General features: G+C 40.1%; 1 protein-coding gene across 7 annotated transcripts in view; it reads right to left on the minus strand.

Annotated features, from left to right (window-relative positions):
- LOC117517238 (striated muscle preferentially expressed protein kinase-like) overlaps window positions 1–22,943 on the minus strand; it is a 142,136-nt gene that overhangs the window by 79,417 nt on the left and 39,776 nt on the right. For 3 of the 7 annotated variants that reach the window (XR_004562693.1, XM_034178183.1, XM_034178221.1), the window contains exons 2-9: window positions 19,003–19,045; window positions 18,330–18,497; window positions 13,392–13,496; window positions 5,068–5,218; window positions 3,417–4,093; window positions 3,185–3,368; window positions 2,636–3,042; window positions 2,201–2,347 (exon numbers count right to left, since the gene is read on the minus strand). Coding sequence is in view for 6 of the 7 variants with exons in the window: in XM_034178183.1 (XP_034034074.1) it covers window positions 2,201–2,347; window positions 2,636–3,042; window positions 3,185–3,368; window positions 3,417–4,093; window positions 5,068–5,218; window positions 13,392–13,496; window positions 18,330–18,462 (1,804 nt within the window). In the remaining variant the exon portion in view is untranslated. The remainder of the gene's footprint in view (window positions 1–2,200; window positions 2,348–2,635; window positions 3,043–3,184; window positions 3,369–3,416; window positions 4,094–5,067; window positions 5,219–13,391; window positions 13,497–18,329; window positions 18,498–19,002; window positions 19,046–22,943) is intronic. The other 4 variants (XM_034178191.1, XM_034178212.1, XM_034178205.1 and 1 more) reach the window with 4 other exon arrangements.

Genomic DNA, 22,943 nt, shown 5'->3' on the forward strand with positions numbered 1-22,943 from the left:
AGGAAATAAAACATCTATTATCTGGAATAATGCGAACATTACTGCATGGAATCAAACACTTTTTATGCCTAAACGGATAGAGCAAAAAAAAAAAAAAATCATGTTTCTTCAAGATATATTTGACAATCAAGGTAAAATATTTACGTATGAAATGTTTTTAAGAATTCACCAATTTCCAATCACTTCTAAAGAATTTAACTATGTTGTGAAAAGTACTGCTAGTGGACTGAAATAATTGATGAAGGCACATGTGAAAAAGGAAACTCAGTATACCATAGGCTCAATAATGATTGATGGGATTCCATTCACTAGCCAAAAGTGTAGTAATAAACATATTAGGAATACAATTCAAAATTCTAATAGGAATATACCCAACTGTAAATCTTATTGGAGCTCTCAATACAGTGATTTAAACTGGAAACATATATGGCTACACCCTTTTCAATGTTGTATTTATAATAAAATTAGAGAACTACACTGGAAAATTTGACATTGCATTTATCCTACATACTTATTTATATCCAAATTTACAGATGCAGATCCCAAATGTTGTTTCTGTGGTATAGATGAAGAGTCAATAATACATCTATTTTATGAGTATAAGTTCACAAGAGATATCTGGCTTAATTTGGAATTACTTATTCATAATAAAACTAATCACAGAATTAAAATAGCCAATCACAATGTAATAACCTCCTTTGAATATAAAAATATACAATATCTAGTAAACCTATATATACTACTTGGAAAATATCACATACACAAAGCTAAATTCAGTCAATCTAAATCCCTTCTTAAACTATGGATAATTGAAATCAACACCTACCTTAAAACTTTAAATAACATACCAAACAAAAAAGCAATAAAGACAATAAACTTGGTAAAGAACTTCAGTTTACAATAAACCCTCCCATACCCCTCAGATCTGTGTTGTATAATATGTCTTCTGTTAATTGTTTGGGATGACGTCTGTCTGTTAGTCATGCTGTATGTTAGTCATACCGTTTGTCTCCCTGTACCTCCTGTTATGCTTTTTCTTTTGTTTAATAACTTAATAATTAATTTTATGTTATAAAATGCCTTTAAGAGGTTTTAAACAGGATTTAAACCACATTATACTTATTTTCCACATTTTAAAGTAGCTGTAATCAAATGGAAAAAGTGTTTTAACTGGACTGGGAAACTGGTTTTGACTGGGAGTCAGAAATTATTCGAATATTTTAGTATTTTGGACAAGAAAGGTTTAGGCTGTGATCACCAGTTTATTTATAAAATTACTGATTATTCACAAAAATTACTGACCCATTAATTGATAATGAAAGCAATGGTTAGCTTTAGGCCTAAAAACATTTTTACTAAAATAAGTCAAATTTTCAGTTTTGTGTTTTTGATTTTTATAGGAGTTTCAGATTTCTTCTAATATGTATATTTTTTATATATATGTACTGATATACAAGGGCTGTCAAAGTATAGGTCCTTTTTATTTTTTTCAAAAACTATATGGAACTATATGGTTTTTCCACGCCTGTCGGTGACGTCATTCGCCTGTGAGCACTCCTTGTGGGAGGAGTCCTCCAGCCCCTCGTCGGAATTCCTTTGTCTGAGAAGTTGCTGAGAGACTGGCACTTTGTTTTATCAAAATTTTTTCTAAACCTGTGAGACACATCGAAGTGGACACGGTACGAAAAATTAAACTGGTTTTCGGTGAAAATTTTAACGGCTGATGAAAGATTTTGAGGTGATACTGTCACTTTAAGGACTTCCCACGGTGCGAGATGTCGCGCAGCACTCTCAGGCGCTGTCGCCAGCCTGTTTCAAGCTGAAAACCTCCACATTTCAGGCTCTATTGATCCAGGACGTCGTGAGAGAACAGAGAAGTTTCAGAAGAAGTCGGTTTCAGCATTTTATCTGGATATTCCACTGTTAAAGGAGATTTTTTTAATGAAAGACGTGTGGACGGGTCCGCGCGTCGGGATGCAGCCGGCGCGGTGCGGCGGCACAGGAAAAACACCTCCGTGTTGATAACCATTTGTAAAATCCAGGCGGCTTTTGATGGCTTTCAGTGGAGTGAGTATATGAGAAATTGTTTAACAGCTGGACATGTTCCAACTTGTCCTTAAGGCTTCCAACAGAGGTGTTTTTCCTGTGGTGGAGCGTCGCGGCGGCTGTGAGCACTTGGAGGGTCTATACTTCAGAGTACCTGTAGGGGGTGGGCTGCCAGCGATAACGCATGTTAGAGTGACCTCGGAGCCGCTGGGTGCCGTGACGTCCTCAAGAGACTTCCCAAACTGCGGGCCTTCGGTCGGGTCCTCATCAGCAGACATGTAGGTGTCGTCAGAGGAGGCTCCTAGAAAAATGGATGAAGTTTGGAGCTGACGGCACTTTGGTATCTGGTTTTCATAAAAGGGTCAGAGCCCAAAATAAGTTGTGGTTTAGTTTCTTTTTTTAGGTCATGAGTTGCATCAATCTGAGTCTGTGCCCTGTGGAGAGATGGTGTGCTTGATTCAGGTCCCATGACACTCCATTTTTCTGTTTGATTGATGAGTAGAATCAGTTACGCTCAATTCTGAAGTCACATTTCGAGGGTCACATATCCTTGTAAAACACTCATTTATCATCAGAAAGGCTTTCCTACCTTCCTCAAGAGACTTGGAGTGAACGAATTGGCCTTTCTTGCTTTTGTGACGGGTCCCCTCCTTGTTGGTGGTCGGTTTTTGTCGGCACTCATCACCTGCAACTCCTTCTGTCTCCATGGATTCATCATCCACCAGGATAGTGGGGATAGTCACCTTCATGGCAGGAGATGGAGTGAGGCGGGGAGGCTTGGGTGGGTACTGGGATCCTGAATCTTCCTTCACAGTGACTGAGGAGGTTTTCCTTTCTGTTGGGCTTGGCGACCTACGGTCTGATTTTTTCTCCATCATGGTGAGTCTCTTTGAGTCTGTCTCACATTGAGACAGATGTTTGGAAGGGAACGAGGTCTTTGACGCCACAGCAGCTGTGAGAGAGGGTTTTTCTGTCAACTCTCTCTGCAGGGTTTCCCTGTGTGCAAAGACAGAAATCTTCTATAATACTGACAAAACACAACATAATAAAAAATAATGCAAGAAATGTACATTTTTCTCACAAAGAAACAAACAAACATGATGTTAAAATTATACATTCAAGAGGATTGTTTCCAGACCTGCTGAAGTTTGTCCTTGTGGATGTTGGCAATGGTTTCCCTGGTAACCGGTGAACTGGCGCCGCTTCCTTGGTAACAGAGATTTTCCCTGTGTTTTGCAGTGAGGAACCATCCACTGGCTTCCCCTGTGAATCCGGCTGCGTCATTGTATTCTTTTCTCTTATTTTGCATTGATTCCTCAGATCTTCACCGCAGCTCTGCAGAGGAATCTGCTTCCCACCATCAACCTCCCTCCCCCTGTGTTTACTTTCCTCTAGGGCTCGTTCCCTTGCCTCTAACTTTCTAACCACTTGGGGAGGAATGGGTTCGAGCTTGCCCACAGTTACTAATTCTTTCAACGCTAGATGCTCAGTGGAATAGGACTTCTTCAAGCTTGGATTCCCCATGAGCTTCTTGAGCCTCTGGAGCTCTTCACTAAACTTACTCTGGTAGCTTCGGACCCTTGGGAAGTAGCCTGGGTCGTCCTCTAGAGAATAGGCCTGCTGCTTGAACGCTGCTCGCTTGTGTGCGGCATCCTGCAGGATTCGTCCCTCGTTTTTACTCAGGCCTCCTGTCTTGATGTCTGAGTCATAAGTAGTTGTACGTCCAAACCCAACATGAGAGCGGCCAGATGTTCCTCCTGGCAGATCAACACTTGCTCTACGCTCCTCAAAAGCCCGGACCTTATCAAAGATCTTGGGTCCTGCACGAGCCATTTTGGGCAACATAACAAGATCGTTAACTCCTTTGCCAGACACCTGGTCTGTCTTCAGATTCTGGGGTTGGACATCTGTAGGGTTCATTTTCGGTGGCTCTTGACTTAGTGCAGTGGTGCCATTTTTGTGTTGATTGGGAGACACTTGGTTGGAGGTGGGAGAAGAAAGTAGGTCCCTGGATGGGAGCCCCTGTGACTCATCAAGGGTTTGAGTCCTAGAGGGATCATGGGGAAATGGAGGTGTGACGTTAGAGGACTAGGGGAGCTTCTGGAGACTTTGGAAGAGTAAGATCTGTCAGTTTTTTCTAGTTTTCATAGTGACCATTGAGTTTGTGCTGTAGGTTTCATTTTAAAATAAAAACACATCAGACAGCTTTAAATCAAACAGATGAGAAATAAAATCATGCTGGCCACACGCAAGATTTCCTAAGAACATCTCAAAAATTGAAATGTGGTCAAGCAAGAAGAGGGACTAAAGCGTGAACGCTTACAAAACACCAGAACAAAAGTCTCTAAGATACAAAAAGTCTTGCTTGTGATTACTAATTTGAAAATACTCATGCTAATATTAGCTTGGCTCAAAACCAGCAACCCATGCATGCCACAGCACACATATGATGATGTGGTGCTAATCCATGTGAGGGGTTGCTCAAAAACAACATGCAGTGGGAAAAAAGTATAACACAGTTTTCTGAAGTGCTGAATAATACACTATGTTAGCGGCGTGTACTGCTGTCTGTAATGGCTAAAATCTGAAATATTAAGAATACGATTTAGAAACACTGTTAGATTGAAATCAAGCCACAGCAACAAAAATACAGAGTCAAAGGAAAGTGTGGAATAAAAAGAAGGCAAACATGGAATGGAAAAGCTGAATAGCATAAAAGCCAGTAACGGTAAACTTAAGGAAATAATGTTTGATTTACGTTGACAGCAAATTAATGGCCAGTCTTTTTGTCTTTCAGCAGAATCCTCAAAATGAAAAGGTGTGTGCTATAAGGGCATAGAAAATGTTCTCCCTCTGTAGAGGCTGAACATGCTTCCATAGTAGTCGCTGCCTACGGAAACACTTTCCTCTGAACCCTGAATGGGCCGGGCCAGGTTAGCGTGAGATGCCCGGATCAGCGGTTCCACACCCAGATGCCGCACAGGCGGGGCCCCTTCAGTGGGGACCCCGCCGAGGGCTTGCCTGGAGGTGCTGGTGGTGTCCAAGTGGGGCCCCGGAGGGCGTGAGCCTAGAGTACGGAGCTCTCGTTCCACCACGGGGTCGTACCCGCCGGGAAGGGTGGCCCTGCGATCGGACCCGTCTGGGTTCAAGTCCATCACCCTTCCTCCCTCACCTAAATAGATACACAGAGCGAGGGAGACGGGCTGAATTAGAGGCAAGACTGAGCAATCTTAAGTGAGGTCAAAGGGGGCTGGAAATAGCTGAGTTACCTGTTCTATGCTAGGGAGGTAAAGAATAATTTTAGCCATTGTATATTTCATGTTACTTTAAGTAAGAAGAAGAATAAGAAAGAACTTTATTCATCCTGAAGGAAATTAAGGTGTCATAGGTTGCATTAGATTGTGTGTATGTTGTCATCATTAATTTTCATGGAGTAATTTGTGACATTCATGAGACTCAAGTGAATGATGATAAAAAGGTGACTGCATGTCATATCACTGTAATGCTCTGGCATTTTAATTGGAAAAACGCGCGCCTTAACATACATACATACATAGATTGAGTGTGTGTGTATATGTGATCATGCATTTGCACTTTCAAACAAAGGACCCCAGTGACGTTCCCCTTGCAGCTCCCAGTCACCATGTCAAGTTTAGTGTTGATTGCTTAATTACTGTGGCAGTTCACCCTGAACACAAATGATGCCACATACATACATAGATTGCCTTTTATACAACCCCAATTCCAATGAAGTTGGGATGTTGTGTAAAATGTAAATAAAAACAGAATACAATGATTTTCTAATCCTCTACAACCTATATGGAATTGAATACATGACAACGACAAGATATTTAATGTTCAAACTGATAAACTTTATTGTTTTTATGCCAATATTTGCTCATTTTGAAATGGATGCCTGTAACACGTTTCAAAAAAGCTGGGACAGTGGTTTGTTTACCACTGTGTTATATCACCTTTCCTTCTAACAACACTCAATAAGCTTTTTGGAACTGAGGACACTCATGATTGGGTATAAAAGGAGCATCCCCAAAAGTCTCAGCTGTTCACAAGCAAAGATGGGGCAAGGATCAACACTTTGTGAACAACTGCATGAAAAAATAGTCCAACAGTTTAAACACAATGTTTGTCAATGTTCAATTGCAAGGAATTTAGGGATTCCATCATCTACAGTCCATAATTTAATCAGAAAATTCAGGGAATCTGGGGAACTTTCTACACGTAAGCGGCAAGGCCGAAAACTAACATTGAATGCCCATGAACTTCAGTCCCTCAGGCGGCACTGCATTAAAAACCAACATCATTGTGTAAAGGAACTTACCACGTGGGCTCATGAACACTTCAGAAAACCATTGTCAGTTAACACAGTTTGCTGCTCCAACTACAAGTGCAAGTTAAAACTCTACCATGCAAAGCGAAAGCCTTACATCAACAACATCCAGAAACACCGCCGCCTTCTCTGGACCCGAGCTCATTTGAAATGAACAGATGCAAAGTGGAAAAGTGTCCTGTGGTCTGATGAGTCCACATTTCAAATTGTTTTTGGAAATCATGGATGTCGTGTCCTCTGGACAAAAGTGGAAAAAGAACATCCAGATTGTTACCAGTGCAAAGTTCAAAAGCCAGCATCTGTGATGGTATGGTGGTGTGTTAGTGTCCATGGCATGGACAACTTACACATCTGTGATGGCATCATCAATGCTGAAAGGTACATCCAGGTTTTGGAGCAACACGTGCTGCCATCCAACCAACGTCTTTTTCAGGGACGTCCCTGCTTATTTCAGCAAGACAATGCCAAGCCACATTCTGCACGTGTTACAACAGTGTGGCTTCATAGTAAAAGAGTGCGGGTACTAGACTGGCCTACCTGCAGTCCAAACCTGTCCCCCATTGAAAATGTGTGGTGCATTATGAAGTGCAAAATAGGACAACGGAGACCCCGGACTGTTGAACAACTGAAGTCGTACATCAAGCAAGAATGGGAAAGAATTCCACCTACAAAGCTTCAACAATTTGTGTCCTCAGTTCCCAAATGCTTATTGAGTGTTGTTAGAAGGAAAGGTGATGGAACACAGTGGTAAACATACTACTGTCCCAGCTTTTTTGAAATGTGTTGCAGGCATACATTTCAAAATGAGCAAATATTTGCACATAAAATAAAGTTTATCAGTTTGAACATTAAATATCTTGTCTTTGTGGTGTATTCAATTGAATAAAGGTTGAAGAGGATTTGCAAATCATTGTATTTTGTTTTTAATTTATATTTTACACAACGTCCCAACGTCCCTGGAATTGGGGTTTTATATATATATATATATATATATATATATATATATATATATATATATATATATATATATATATATATATATATATATATCACTCAACAAAAATATAAACGCAACACTTTTGGTTTTGCTCCCATTTTGTATGAGATGAACTCAAAGATCTAAAACTTTTTCCACATACACAATATCACCATTTCCCTCAAATATTGTTCACAAACCAGTCTAAATCTGTGATAGTGAGCACTTCTCCTTTGCTGAGATAATCCATCCCACCGCACAGGTGTGCCATATCAAGATGCTGATTAGACACCATGATTAGTGCACAGGTGTGCCTTGGACTGTCCACAATAAAAGGCCACTCTGAAAGGTGCAGTTTTGTTTTATTGGGGGGGGGATACCAGTCAGTATCTGGTGTGACCACCATTTGCCTCATGCAGTGCAACACATCTCCTTCGCATAGAGTTGATCAGGTTGTCAATTGTGGCCTGTGGAATGTTGGTCCACTCCTCTTCAATGGCTGTGCGAAGTTGCTGGATATTGGCAGGAACTGGTACACGCTGTCGTATACGCCGGTCCAGAGCATCCCAAACATGCTCAATGGGTGACATGTCCAGTGAGTATGCCGGCCATGCAAGAACTGGGACATTTTCAGCTTCCAAGAATTGTGTACAGATCCTTGCAACATGGGGCCGTGCATTATCCTGCTGCAACATGAGGTGATGTTCTTGGATGTATGGCACAACAATGGGCCTCAGGATCTCGTCACGGTATCTCTGTGCATTCAAAATGCCATCAATAAAATGCACCTGCGTTCTTCGTCCATAACAGACGCCTGCCCATACCATAACCCCACCTCCACCATGGGCCACTCGATCCACAACACTGACATCAGAAAACCGCTCACCCACACGACGCCACACACGCTGTCTGCCATCTGCCCTGGACAGTGTGAACCGGGATTCATCCGTGAAGAGAACACCTCTCCAACGTGCCAAACGCCAGCGAATGTGAGCATTTGCCCACTCAAGTTGGTTACAATGAAGAACTGGAGTCAGGTCGAGACCCCGATGAGGACGACGAGCATGCAGATGAGCTTCCCTGAGACGGTTTCTAACAGTTTGTGCAGAAATTCTTTAGTTATGCAAACCGATTGTTTCAGCAGCTGTCCGAGTGGCTGGTCTCAGACGATCTTGGAGGTGAACATGCTGGATGTGGAGGTCCTGGGCTGGTGTAGTTACACGTGGTCTGTGGTTGTGAGGCTGGTTGGATGTACTGCCAAATTCTCTGAAACGCCTTTGGAGACGGCTTATGGTAGCGAAATGAACATTCAATACACGAGCAACAGTTCTGGTTGACATTCCTGCTGTCAGCATTGACAATTGCACGCTCCCTCAAATCTTGCGACATCTGTGGCATTGTGCTGTGTGATAAAACTGCACCTTTCAGAGTGGCCTTTTATTGTGGGCAGTCTAAGGCACACCTGTGCACTAATCATGGTGTCTAATCAGCATCTTGATATGGCACACCTGTGAGGTGGGATGGATTATCTCAGCAAAGGAGAAGTGCTCACTATCACAGATTTAGACTGGTTTGTGAACAATATTTGAGGGAAATGGTGATATTGTGTATGTGGAAAAGGTTTTAGATCTTTGAGTTCATCTCATACAAAATGGGAGCAAAACCAAAAGTGTTGCGTTTATATTTTTGTTGAGTATATATATACGTATATCTCAAAGTCCAAATTGTGTCCCTTCTACTCATTTGCTTACCTCCAGTATATACTACAGTAATGGCTGGGTATGTACTGACATTAAGTACATAATAAATATTCAGATGCAAAGCTGATTTGATCATCATTAAATAAAATTCAATTATTGAATGAGTTGTAATCATCTGGTTAATTATGTTTCTGTCCGGTGGTGGAGAACATAATTCAAAAGTTTCAATGGTGTATTGAGAAACAATAAATGGACAAAAGATTTCATCTCTCAAAACCCACCACCCCCGAAAGACTAATCAATAACACTGGTTGACAGATTGGATGCAGGCAAATCTGTCACTGGATACCATTGGATAAACATAAATTCAGTGCAAAGAAGCGACAACTAGATTAGTGTCTACAAATATGCGGTCAGTAGTACAGCAAACACGTTTCTTACAAAGAAAGGCTTTAAGAGTCTTCGTTTGTCAAATAATTGCTCCATACCAGCGGCAGCTACCTTGGTTGTTGAGGACAGTGTCTGTTTGTAACTCCTCAATGTCATCCTGTAAGGCCAGCCCCATATGAGATTGCAATTGGCCAGCCTTTTTCCCGCCACGAGGAAACAGCAGAGAATGTGAGGGGCACCAGACCCTTTCACAAAATGCATTTATTGACAAAGTGAATTAAGGGTCTGGTTTACCAGGCAAGGCCCATGGCCAAAATGCTTCTGAAATAAATGTGACCAAACTTTACTTATTCTGGGTCACTAAGAAAAGAAATGATGCTTAAAATTATTGATTGCCTCTGAATTTCAAGACATCGTGACAGACCAGATTCAAATCAAATCTAGGACCACATAAAAGAAGCACATAACCTGATTCCAAACATTTGATCTGGTGTTGCTGACCGAATGGTCCCCTCTAAAAATTGGTCCACCCTGCCTTCACTGTGCCTTCACTGGCACACTGAGACTGACTCTGAGTCTGACTCTCTACACCCAAAGCGATCAAAGGAAATAATGTGATTATTAACATCAGATGACAAATTAAAACCTTTTAAATCATTCAAAAGTCAGTTTTAAGCAGAAACAAGGCGATAATCTGTGAATTGCTATCGACGTTCCAAAATAATGTAGGCGCAGGTGCTCTGATCTTTCCCCCTGTCTTTTATTATGAAATACTGCTGAATTTATGTGTAAATGATTGTTGTACAAAAACTTCAGATATCTGTTGCTGAGATAGATGATGACTGGAGTGCAGTTTGAAGCAGAAACGAGGTGATAATCGATGAATCCCTGCTGATGCTCAGAAATGACGCATGCGCAGTGGAGGCACTGTGGACCGATTTTTAGGGGGGACCGTTCGGTCGGTGACACTGGTATTCATTTTCACACTCAGTTTTTTTTTAAGACATACTTAAGACATTTTTAGATGCTAAAATAATACTGAAATAAACAGGATTAAACGGCTTTGAAAATCAATTCATTATATGTTTGATATCATTGACCCAACTAAAAATAACGGTCACTTTTCTCCCTCCCGGAGAAAATGTTGCCTACGATCTTCAAAGATGTCATTGATTGAAAGCAGGAAAATGTTGGGTGTGCACCACTTAAAGCTCGTCCTTCCCCGTCGCAAATCAGGTAATGATTGACATTTTAGCGATGAGCCACAGAGACAGGAATGCTTTCGAAGCGAAAATGAAGAGTGGTCAGCGTCTTCACTTAAAGACAGAAACACTGTAAAGAGATGACGGACTGCAATCACCAGCGGTACTGACTCAGCGCCTGTATGCTCACAAACCATCGCCGCCACTCATAAAATTCCAGGAAACAAAACAACAACAACAAAAAAAACCCAAATGATGAATTTCTTTAGAGCCCCTAAAATATTACCCACATCAACATCTTGACATACTGAGCTCGGGTCTCTCTTTTCATTTCTGTGCTTCAAGACTTGCTGCAGAACAACCGAGGAGGGAAACAATCTGCTTTCACACCTACGAGCACGATTCTGCAGAAATGGATCATCTGGGGAGAAGGTGTTTAACAAGATAGCTGGGTTTTTGTATGCAGCTCAGACAATCTGTTCTGTGACGAGAACAAACGATGCATCACTCCCTCATTTCACTTTTTTTTCTTGCACGTCTCCAGAGAGAAAGAGTGAGAGAGAAAGACGTGACAAGGGCGTCATCAGCCTGCCAACACCAACTGCAAACACTCAGAGTGAGCCGTGTATATGGAACACATAAAAAAGAAGAGGGGAAGATAGGGTGTCAATATTTCTCATCTATATTCAGACATGTCGTTGGCTCGATGGAAATGGTGGTGAGGGTGAGCAGGGTTTGTGAGGCCAAAGCTGGACTTTCATTTCAGCAAATCAGCCAACTCTCATCGTGTGTGCTGTGCTGACAAGAAAACAGACATCAGCTGCGCTTTAAATGGCCCAAACTGAGCAAAATCCTCATATCGATGTTTTACTGTTAAATTTTAAATAAATTCAGCAAAGTCACCCCAAGGAGCTTCACATAGGTAAAGTCTAACCATACCAACCCGCCGGAGCAAGCACATAGGCGACATTGATATGGAAAACCTCCCTCTGGTTTTTTTCCGAGGTATAAACCTCAAGCAGACCAGACTCAGAGGGGTGGCCCAATGTTGAGGCCATTCTAACAGAAACAGGGATCATATATACAAACTACAAACAAAAAGGCATCAAACATGCAAAACTGAACCAAGCACAGATATGGTTCTACAAAGTCCCAATTGGAGGTCGTTGTCAAATGTTGTAAATCAGTAACCATTTTGGCAGGTTATCATGGGTAAGCATGTAGCTGTGCCTGCGACCAGGGGTTCAGTAGGGGACGCCAAACTCCAGGACCCTGTTGCGGCAATAGCACCGCAAACAGAGAGACAGAGATGCAGTATGAATTGGCTGGAACTAAGAGCATCTAAACCACTAGTTCCCAGCAGTAAGACAAGCTGTTGGCAATGCCATGGTGTAGAGGAACATTGTCTCTTAATCGATTCCCTGATGGGATATCTACATCCAGTTGTTGATCTTGAGATGCCTGTGCATGGGTTTGTTTAATGTGGGAATGTTGTTGCACGCCAACACACACACAGTCCTTGACAGGTCCTTAGCCTGGTCCGATGGCTGGGAAATCCCAGCTGATCAACATCTGAGAACCTGTTGCTACGTTCACAGCTGTTGAGTTCCAAGCCATCACCTCCTCCACCTGATCTGCCATTGAGGACTTCTTGTTTCACCAGAGCCCTGTTAGCTGTCTCATGTTCACGGCTCCTGTTAGGCCTTCATAGTGGCCACGGGGCATACAAGGTCCCCACCATATTTCACCCCAACAGACAATCCCCGACTTGATCTGTTATTCGGTTGTCACGACGTGTATGAGGGGTTGGATATTGACACTCAACGGGGCACTAAGCACTAAGGTTACTAATGTGGTCATCGGTAACTTGCCCTTTGCTTCGCTAACAGACCCAGAATTTAGATATAATGAGGCTGAGACCTGCTCCGTTGTTAATGACACATAAATGTTGAGTTTTCGTGTTAAACATCCTCAAAGTCCCACAGTTCCACGGCTGCACATCTCTGCTATTAGCAAATTAAGGCCAGCTCGTTTTACAGATGAAACTCAACAATTTAAGTCAACAGTCTCAAATCTGGACCTGGCTTCGATAAGGTGTCAGATGATTGAATTTATATAATGCTTTCATGGTCAAAGTACTTTACATTGATGCCTCACATCCACACACACAGTTTCATAACCTGCTCAATGCGGCAATAATGCAAACTGTGCTGCTGCTGGATTCCCACAATGCAACATACTGAGTTCTAACGTACAAACACACTTTAGGCTAAAACAATGGCAGCCTAATTTATCTCAGCGAGCCAGCTTGTGTTTTTGAGGCCGTACTTTACCTGCAGTGTCGCACAGTTGGACTCAGACCTGAGACAGTTTCCCCACTGGAAACTAGGGCAGTGTGTCACACCGTGAGAGAATCATATATTTTCAAAGAACTGATTTCATCCAAATCACGTTTTTGGCCAAGCTGGAAACAACCAGCCATTAAATCGACCAATTTGCAGTGAATGATAATTTTGTATCCGTGTGTGTTACTGGAGCTGCTGCAGCAGTAAATCATCCTGTGAGTGTGCATGCTGCACTTTTTGGTTTTACAGGGTCGTCTTTTGCAGCTAATGCCAATTTGTCGCAATAAACCTCGTTTATAGCTGCAAAATAAATCACACAAACTTGCTGTAAAAAAAATGCACGTGTACATAACATGCAGCTGATTGTTTTTTTGTTTTTTTTACCTGCAGGTCCTCTCCGTCCAGCTTTGTCTTGGTGCTTCCCGGCCCCTTCTTTGGTTTCCATGGATACCTGAGGTTCTGTGGTCTCATCCTCTGTGGTCTCAGAGTCTGAAACAAAGCAGAGAATTTCAGGAGAGGGCATTAAGGACGGAGCGGAAAACATCAAACATGACATTTCACATTTGCTTAGTAGAGTTTGACGGGTCCCTGAAAGGAAACGTGGAGACCCCAGAGTGAATTAATAGGGTAGAAGCTCAACCGTGACGTGATGCCAGTTGTGCTTTTAAAAGTACACAAGGACACGGTTCCTATCAGTGACATTTGGGAACAAAGCAAGAAACAGATGCAGACAAAAAGAACCAACCAAAAGAAAGAAGGAAAGTCGGCTCACACTGATGGTTGTTCAGGATTATATTTAAAAAGTGACTCAGTTGATGCATGTATCAGTTTATCGACAATTTCCTGCAGTTTTTATTAAGTTGTTGAAATACCTACTGGAATAGCAGTGGATCCTTGGCGTGCATGCCTGAGAAAGGAAATCTTTTAAAAATGCCATTGCTCCGCCCCTTTTCATCAGATCCGCCACATATTTTAAGTTTCAAATCCAGTTCAGAGCTTTTCACTGTTATGTGAAAACACATAAATTAGATGTTTGATCATTTACCGTGTCTCATAATGCAAAAAATTATTTTATTTGATGTCAAGATTCCTGTCTCCTCCCCCTTTTTATGTCCGCCAAGGATGTAATAACATCAGTGGTGTTTATTTATTTGTCTGTCTCTTAGCAGGATTACATCAAAACTACTGCATAGAGTTTGACAAAATTTCCACCACACATAGATATTAGGCCACAGAAGACTCCATTAAATTTTGGAGGTGATCCGGATTCTGGATCAAGATTTCCCTTCTTTATAGTCTTTGAAGGATTAAGTTAAACCAGCTTCACAGCTTGTCACCAAATTTGCACCACAGATAGATATTAGACCATGATAGACTCCAATCAATTTTGGAGGTGATCTGGATTCTGGATCAGGATTTCAATTTGCAGAATTTTAAGTATTATGTCAAACCTACTGTGGGGATTTTTATGAAATTTTCAGCACAGATAGATATTAGACCATGGAAGACTCCATTAAATTTTGGAGGTGATCCAGATCCGGATTCTGGATCAAGAAATCACTTTTTTTAGGTTTTGAAGGAGTCCTTCAAAACTACTTCACGGATTTTCCCCAAGTTTTCGCCACACATTGGTGTTAGGCCTTGGAAGACATTAAATTTTGGAGGTGATCCAGATCTGGATTCTGGATCAGGATTTCACTTTGTATACTTTTTAGGATTACATCAAACCTGCTGCACAGATTTTTACGAAGTTTTCACCACAGATAGATTTTAGGCCATGGAAGACTCCTTTAAATCTTGGAGGTGATCTGGATCTTAAGTAAAACAAAATACATGTTATTTGGCTATTGTAATACAGACATACAGGTTCAGTTACAAGTCGAGGGGGTAGATATTGAAAGGGTACATGAAAATAAGTTTCTGGGGGTGATAATAGATGATAAGATAAACTGGAAGACTCATATAAAACATATACAAAGTAAACTGTCAAGAAGCATTTCAGTTCTAAACAAAGCGAAACATATTCTGGACCACAACTCACTCCGCATTCTTTACTGCTCACTGGTTTTACCATATTTACAGTACTGTGCAGAGGTATGGGGTAATACTTATAAAGGTACAACACAATCACTATCAGTAATGCAGAAAAGAGCTATAAGAATTATTCATAATACTGGCTATAGAGATCATACAAATCCACTATTTTTACAATCCAAATTCTTAAAATTCACAGACTTGGTTCATTTTCAAACAGTACAAATCGTGTATAAAGCAATAAACAATTTACTTCCAGCAAATATTAAAAATATGTTTTTAACAGATCAGGGGATTACAGTCTGAGGGGGAAATTTAATTTAAAGCATCAGTGGGCACGAACAACATTAAAAGGTTTCTGTATTTCTGTCTGTGGGGTGAGGATGTGGAACAGATTGGGAGTGGGGCTCAAGCAATGTCCAAGCATGAACCAGTTCAAACAGCGGTACAAAAATATGGTTTTTTCTGGGTATAGGGAGGAGGAAGGGTAATGAGGGTTAGGGTGTTTTTGTTTTTTGCTTCGGCTTGTAAATATATAGTATTTTGTATGTAAGTAGGTATGTGTAGGTGTATATTTATGTTTGTGTATATATATATGTGTATATATGTATATGTGTATATATGTGTATGTATATGTGTATGTATGTTGATGTGTGTATGTATATATGTATGTGTATGTGTATATATATGTATGTATATATATATATATTGATATCGGTTTAGGTGTGTAGGAATCTATGTGTATATGTGGCAAAGGGTATTACTGGTTGTGGGGAAGAAGGGGTAGGGATAAATAAGCTGATGCTTCACCCTACCCCTTTTCGGAAATGTTGGGTACACAGTAGGAACTTTTTTGTTGTTGTCTTTACTGATCTATCTTGTAATTGTTGTTGTATCAAATGTTCGAAATAAACAGTTTTCATTCATTCATTCATCAAGATTTCACTTTACATACGCTTTGAAGGATTACGTCAAAACTACTTCACGGATTCTCACAAAATTTGCAACACAGATAGATATTAGGGCATGGAAGATTCCACTGAATTTTGGAGGTGATCCGGATTCTGATTGTAGCTCAGGATTTGTTGGGAGTGATCCGGATAAATATGCAGGTTCTGCAGCAGAAACATACAACATCACAGTGTAAAACCAAGATCAGGAAGACGCTATTTTGTTTCCGCTTGTGAATTAGACATCAGATTGCAACATATCGATCAGTCGGACCATTCTGAATCAGTATGCAATTATTGCATTGTGTTGAGGAATCCGGATCTAGGAAAAGTCCTAGTCACGATGCGAATCACATACCTTTTATTTTGAGTCCTCGTCAACCCTTGGCGGACGTCAGAAATCTCTGATTGTTCTTTTGTGTATCTGCTGCTGTACCCATTTCAGACTTTTCAAAAGTCTTTTTTTATTAAATGAATATTTTTGAAACATCCATGTTCTGCTCACTTTATCCAGAGCCACCAGAAAAACTCAACACGATCCATTCCAGGACAAGCAAAACCTGTCCAGCAAGTTTTATATACAAACTGGATTTAGCATGACTAACTCACAATTTAAAATTTTGAGTTCCATTTACCAAAAATGCCACCTTTTAAATGGCTCAGCCCACAAATGTGACAGCTTCAACTTCAGGTCTGTCCCAACCTCAACAAGTTTGGTCATTACATCTGCCAAGGAGACTTCAAACTGCAGACTTCTTCAAACTCAGATTGTTTCTTGCTCATTTAAACAGTTTATCGAAAGGCATTTTTAGACAATCTCCATGAACGTCACTGCGATGAGAAATTTTATCAAGAAAAAAACAACAAATATTTTTGATCCTGATGTGGATTCTGGATTTCCCACCCCACATTCTTAAAAACAACAACAACAACAACAAACAATAAAAAACTTTTCAAATTTTGTGCAGAAATGACTGATAAAATACTCATTTAGACTGGTGTGATGTACATAAAGTTACTATAATGAAACACACTGGAATACCAACATATAATCCTGTTAAGCCCAATGGAATATTCACAGATTATTTTGCAGTGATGTATGTATGCATTCTCCGCATGGCCTTCCAGTATGACTCCTTTTGCTAACACCCCAACAAACAGACGTGAGGCAAATTACAACTCTGTCATAACAAATACTAACATAGTTTTTCTTGAAAATGTCACTCCAATAATGTTGCGCTTCATCACTTCTTAAGTAAATCGAATTGTAGTGATTATTGAGCAGACTCTTCTTAAACATCCTGTACTTTGGGTAGCATTTTTGTGTGGCCGTAAAGAAAATGTGGCCGTAAAGACCATTGAGATGATGAAAAACAAATTAAAGAAATGAAAACCACAAATACAGTTGCATTTATAGGTACTTTTACATGGACAGCAATATTCCAATATTAATCCCATTTACACAATACTCTGAATAAGACAATACCAAAAGATTTTGTAATTACCTTAAACCAAATACGGTTATACTCGGATATATAACAATAATAAATGAATAATCAAATAAAGATATTTGGAGTGACAGGTAGTTTAAAAAAAAAGTCTTAAGCTTTTTTGTATATTTTATTGCATGTTTGTTAAACTGTATTTTGTTGCGTTTTCTATCTGTTATATATTGGTTTTATGTATTATAAGACTTGGTGAAAGGTGCTATATAAATAAATTTTATTTACTACTTCAATCTTAGTCACATTATTGAAGTGCGTTGTCAACATTTACACACATGGATCCCATAACACTTTTTTTGTGCTAGTTTTGGCAGCATTTCGTAACATACACAACAGTTGCCAGTTGCTTTTGCTCAGGCGGGTTGCCAGAGGCATGTATGACTCATTACTCTGAATGCGCTCTGCAACATAACCGAAATATTGTCTTATTTAGAATAAGGTCAGTCGTTTGCTATCGGTGTCCATGTAAACAGTTAATGACAATATTGACATCAAATGAAGAGTTAATCTGTAAAAACACAGTGTGAGAAAAAAGGACAGAATTACAACCACTATTGTGGCAAATAAAGAAAATTTTATAAGTCATTATTTTAAAAAACTATAAATTTTGTTTTTTAACAGTTCTGGCAAATTAACTCTTCAAATACTGAGGAATTAAGAAGAAAACAAGGAAAACAGAAACCACAGATGGGGTCAAAATGAACTTAAACCATATCTAAAGGCGCTACGGATCATCGCCACGGTGACCGATTGCAGTCAGGCGTGTTCAGATGGAAAATGAAGAGGTGGCGTTGGTGGCGTTGGCGGCAGTGGGGAAGGGAGGGGTTGCTTACCATAGCTTTGCTTTCGGCAGGAGCGGAAAACTTCGCTTCCGTAGTGGCAGCAAGAGAGGGCAGACGGGAGAGCACCGTTACTATGGAAACCAGCATCTCTCTCACCCACACGACCAATCCTCTTCGTACCCATTAGAGTCTAAAATCACCAGCCAAACTGCTGGGCGGCTGACAGATATGTTTACTGGTTAGTGCACTCGAGAAGGAGTAGGACGACAGCCACAAAATATTACACTGCGCCTCCTCGCAAGATAATACAATGCATTTTTATTCATTTGATTTATTTGTTTAATTTTTTTGCACCGGTGTTGGTCTACCCGTCAAAACTAAATAGCTTGCACAAGAAAGATTCCCTCAGCAACCTAATTATGAGAAATATATTTCACAATATACTGCACACCATGTTGGTGTAGAAAATGCCAAGAGTATAGAACACAAATATTTGCAGATATATGATACGAACCACGTGCAGAGTCATATTGCATTGTGGGGGTGGATGTGTAATAACGTCCGGCTAAATGTATGAATACGCTAAAGCAATATAGACATCCTACACCAGCAACTTTCAATTATTACAGCAATACATCAAACTGTAGACATAAAGTAAAAACAAAGAAGAAAGTGTACGGTAGACGAGAATAGAAACGGCGGAAAGCTTATCCTGACAACACACCATGGGTGAATCTGCCAAATGTCCACGTGGAATGTCCAGTTCTCTGTAACAAGATACAAGAGTACAATGCATTATTCAACAGAAATCACAGCCAGATATTCAGCTTTACACCAAACACTGCAACAGGCATGTTTACCCGAGAGAGTCCGTGTGAATTATAGCATGACCTTCCACTGTCAATATGTACGCTGTCTGTTCCAGCGTTGTTTGAGGCTGAGGGAGCCAAGCTAACAATGCATCAGTGCACCGTTAGCCAGTTTTCCACTACTGGGACCATAGCTCAAAGAGTACCACGCTATCAAGTTACCAATCCCACCTGTTTCCACCAGGCTGATCTTTATGTAAAAAATGAGCAGTAACACAGGAGAGGAGAAACTTTAACAGCAACTCTGGCGTACATTTCAATGATACTTAAGTAGATACCAAAGACAGCAGGGCACTGAGCGCTCCATTCTATCAAATTACTTTAGCCTCGTTCCATACGTTAGCTGAATGCTACCTATAGTAGCTTTCTTGACTAATCAAACTCACAACTAATGTTCATTCATAGCATATTAGCTAAGATCAAAGTAGCATTATCTTAAGAGAATTATCACATTTACATTGCTCATTAGCATGTTAGCCAAATGCTGACTAGCATTATCTTGAGTGAACAATTGCATATACATCGCACATTAATTTAAAACATGCTAGCCAAGTGCACACTAGCATCATTTTGCATGTTTGTATGAATTAGCAAATCTGGATGTCACATTAATTCAAGTTTACTGAGAACTAAGCGCATTAGAGCGATTAGCGTGAATAAGCAAATTTGGATCTTGCATCAGTTCATATTATTTAAGAACTAACAAGCATTATCTTGACTGATAAATATCATAGCTAATCTTATGAGCCTGAATAACTAATATTTACAACTGCTGTTTATGTACTAATGTGATAACTACAAAGGGTGTAGCATCAACGTCTTCTTGTGTTTTAAGACCAAAGGGGGATAAAAAAAAAAACAATTAAACCAAGGCACTCGACGCAAAAGGGCTGTTGGCCAAGGAGGAAGCCACTAGTCTTTAAAATCTATATAAAATAAATAAAACACCTACAGCTGACAAGCAAGACGAAATCTTGGGCTTTTTATTTTAATATCATACTTTGAAATAATAGATCCATTATTATTGGTTCACAGCCTTAAGGTAGCCAGTGTTATATTTCTATTAGATTCCTTTAAATCCTTCATCAGTTCCTTAATCGTGATCATGAAGTTCTGGTGGACTCTCAGCACAAATTCTCATTAAGTTCATAGTGCTACTTTGGGACTTCTTCCTCAGTTGGTCTTAAGCTTCTTTGGTTTTTGAATAAAAGAGCGCACCATATAGCTTGTAGTAAGAGGAATCTTGGGTTGCAGTGACAGTAGGCTAATCCACTCATCCAGCACTTCCCTATCCTAAGCCAAGTCCTCTACATTCAAAGGTTCCCAGTTGATCCTGGATTATACAAATTTAGGCAGTCAGAAGAACAACTGAAAAGTAATCCCATCAATTTATGGAATATTTTAACTCATTCCTATCCATCTTGGGGAGGTGACGACAGACTAGAGAGGCAGGCTTATAAGCAGAGGATCCTCAATTCAGTTCCACCTAAGACAAGAAAATCATTAAAGTGACTTGGACAAAAAATCAAATCCACGAGTTGCTCCCGATGTGCAGGTGATTGCATTGCATGGCAGCACCCTGATATTACTCTGTGTGTGTGAGAGAAAAAGAGAGAGAGAGAGACAGAGAGAGAGAAGGTGCTTTGAATACCTGCATCACACTGAAAAGGGCTGTAGAAATGCAGTCCATTTACTATTTGGAACCATTATTTTTTAAATAACTGTGGAAATAAAGCTGACAACATAATGAACTTCACACATGTATGATTAAATATAATATGTGCAGTTAGTGGAGGTATGTATTCTCCATGTTCCTCATCAAGTTTAACAAGAAAAAAAAAAATTCCAAACGTTGACTTGCTTCTCAAACATGATGATTTTCCCATTTGATTCTTCAAGGGCCAAGTGGTTAATGCACTTGGTTTCAGTGCGGACGGTTCCCGGTTCGAATCCCACCCCTACCACATTTGTCCATGTAATGTGGAGTTGCGTCAGGAAGGGCATCCGGCGTAAAATTTGTGCCAATTCAACATGCAGATCCATCTTGGATTTGCTGTGGCGACCCCAAGTACAAAACAAGGGAGCAGCCGAAGGGACTTACAACAGACCTTGGACAAGTTCAAAGATGGCTACCTTGACCTATTTTAAGAGGTTACATTCTGTTTCATTCTGTTGCTTTTTTTTTTTTAACAGAGTGGCGGCACTGACAGCCAATTAGAGTAGAGCGGCACTGTGATGTTAGTGGCAGGTCTCCTTAAAACCGCTTAATTTATGTGTTGATATGACATATTTCTTATATATTTTCTAAAAGCTAACACAAGAAATAAACACTTCTAAAAGTAAAAATGCTGTTTTTGGAACCTAATAACACCTCTGAAGTGATTTACAAGACATTTAGCAGACATTAGCATGGTGATGTCCCAGGCTAGCTGCAAGCCATTGCGTTTGTGTGTAAATATAACCTCTTTAGCATATATTACATAAAAAGCTAGTGAGAAATAAAGACTTCTAAAACTGAAAATGCTGTTTTTGTAATCTGCTAATAACTCTGGAGTCATTTACAAGACATTTTGCAGACTTCAGCATGCATGCTAACTCCTGCTAACTTCTGCTCTTGTGAAAAGCTCATAAACGTATTGTTTATGATTGATTGATAGAGGGGCTTTATTGAACATGTACAAATTGTAAATAAGACAATAGGATCTCAATAATTAATGTAAATTATATACACACACACACACACTTTGCATTGGGATACCAATTAAACGACTGCAAATTATAAAGAAGACAATGCTCATACAGCTGAGGGTATTGTATTATGTCATTATATATTGCACATTTCTTTGCATTTATGTGCTACTCAATGAACAAAAGGGTTTTTTTTTTTTAGACTGACAATTAATTGTAGATTAGTTCACAATGAAAATAACAAATAATTCTCTAAATATTCTGGCACTGTCTGTACTGTGAACTTCATCGTTCCCAAAAAACAAACATTAAAATATTAAACTATCTCGTCTCTCCTTCTTGGCAAATGGAGAGTAAACAAAAAGTTATGAAACTATAAAAATAAATAAATAAATAAAACCATGCAGTGAGTGAAATGACTCATTTTCTACATTACTTGCACACATCCTGTTGGTTCAAGGGTACTTTATCTTTTCCAGGCTTAATTTTGTCTGCTCTTTAACACAGTCTGCCAGAAGCTTCCATCCTCATTAAATGACCTCCACTGTTGCTGCCTGAAAACAGCCCCCACCTCCACACACACACACACACACACACACACACACACACACACACACACACACACACACACACACACACACACACACACACACACACACACACACACACACACACACACACACACCTTTTTCAAAAAGCCTGGCTTTTGCTAATCATTGAATAAATGACCCAAATCCTGATGGCTTTATTAGACAAACAAAAAAAAAAAAAAAAATGTTGGAGGGAAAGAAAGAGCCAATCTCTGGGGTGTGATGGAGACCGGAGGGGTGACCATCACTGACTGGATAACCTGATTTTCCAGTCTCCACACAGTGTGTAGCCTACTGACACACTTTTATTCTGCTCCCAGTGTGTGAAAGCGATTATATTAATTACGTATGGAATAAGAACACTGTCACGACTGGCGAGGCCAGATGAATATTTCATCACACTGCCTGCACAGTCGACGCACAAAGGAAATTTGGGCTGTTTGAAGATGCAAACGTTCCTGTAGTACAATTGAGGTTTTTTTTTCTTTCCACCTGGTGATCATATCATTCCTGAACTG

This window comes from Thalassophryne amazonica, chromosome 1, assembly GCF_902500255.1.
Source record: "Thalassophryne amazonica chromosome 1, fThaAma1.1, whole genome shotgun sequence".
Lineage (NCBI taxonomy): Eukaryota > Metazoa > Chordata > Actinopteri > Batrachoidiformes > Batrachoididae > Thalassophryne > Thalassophryne amazonica.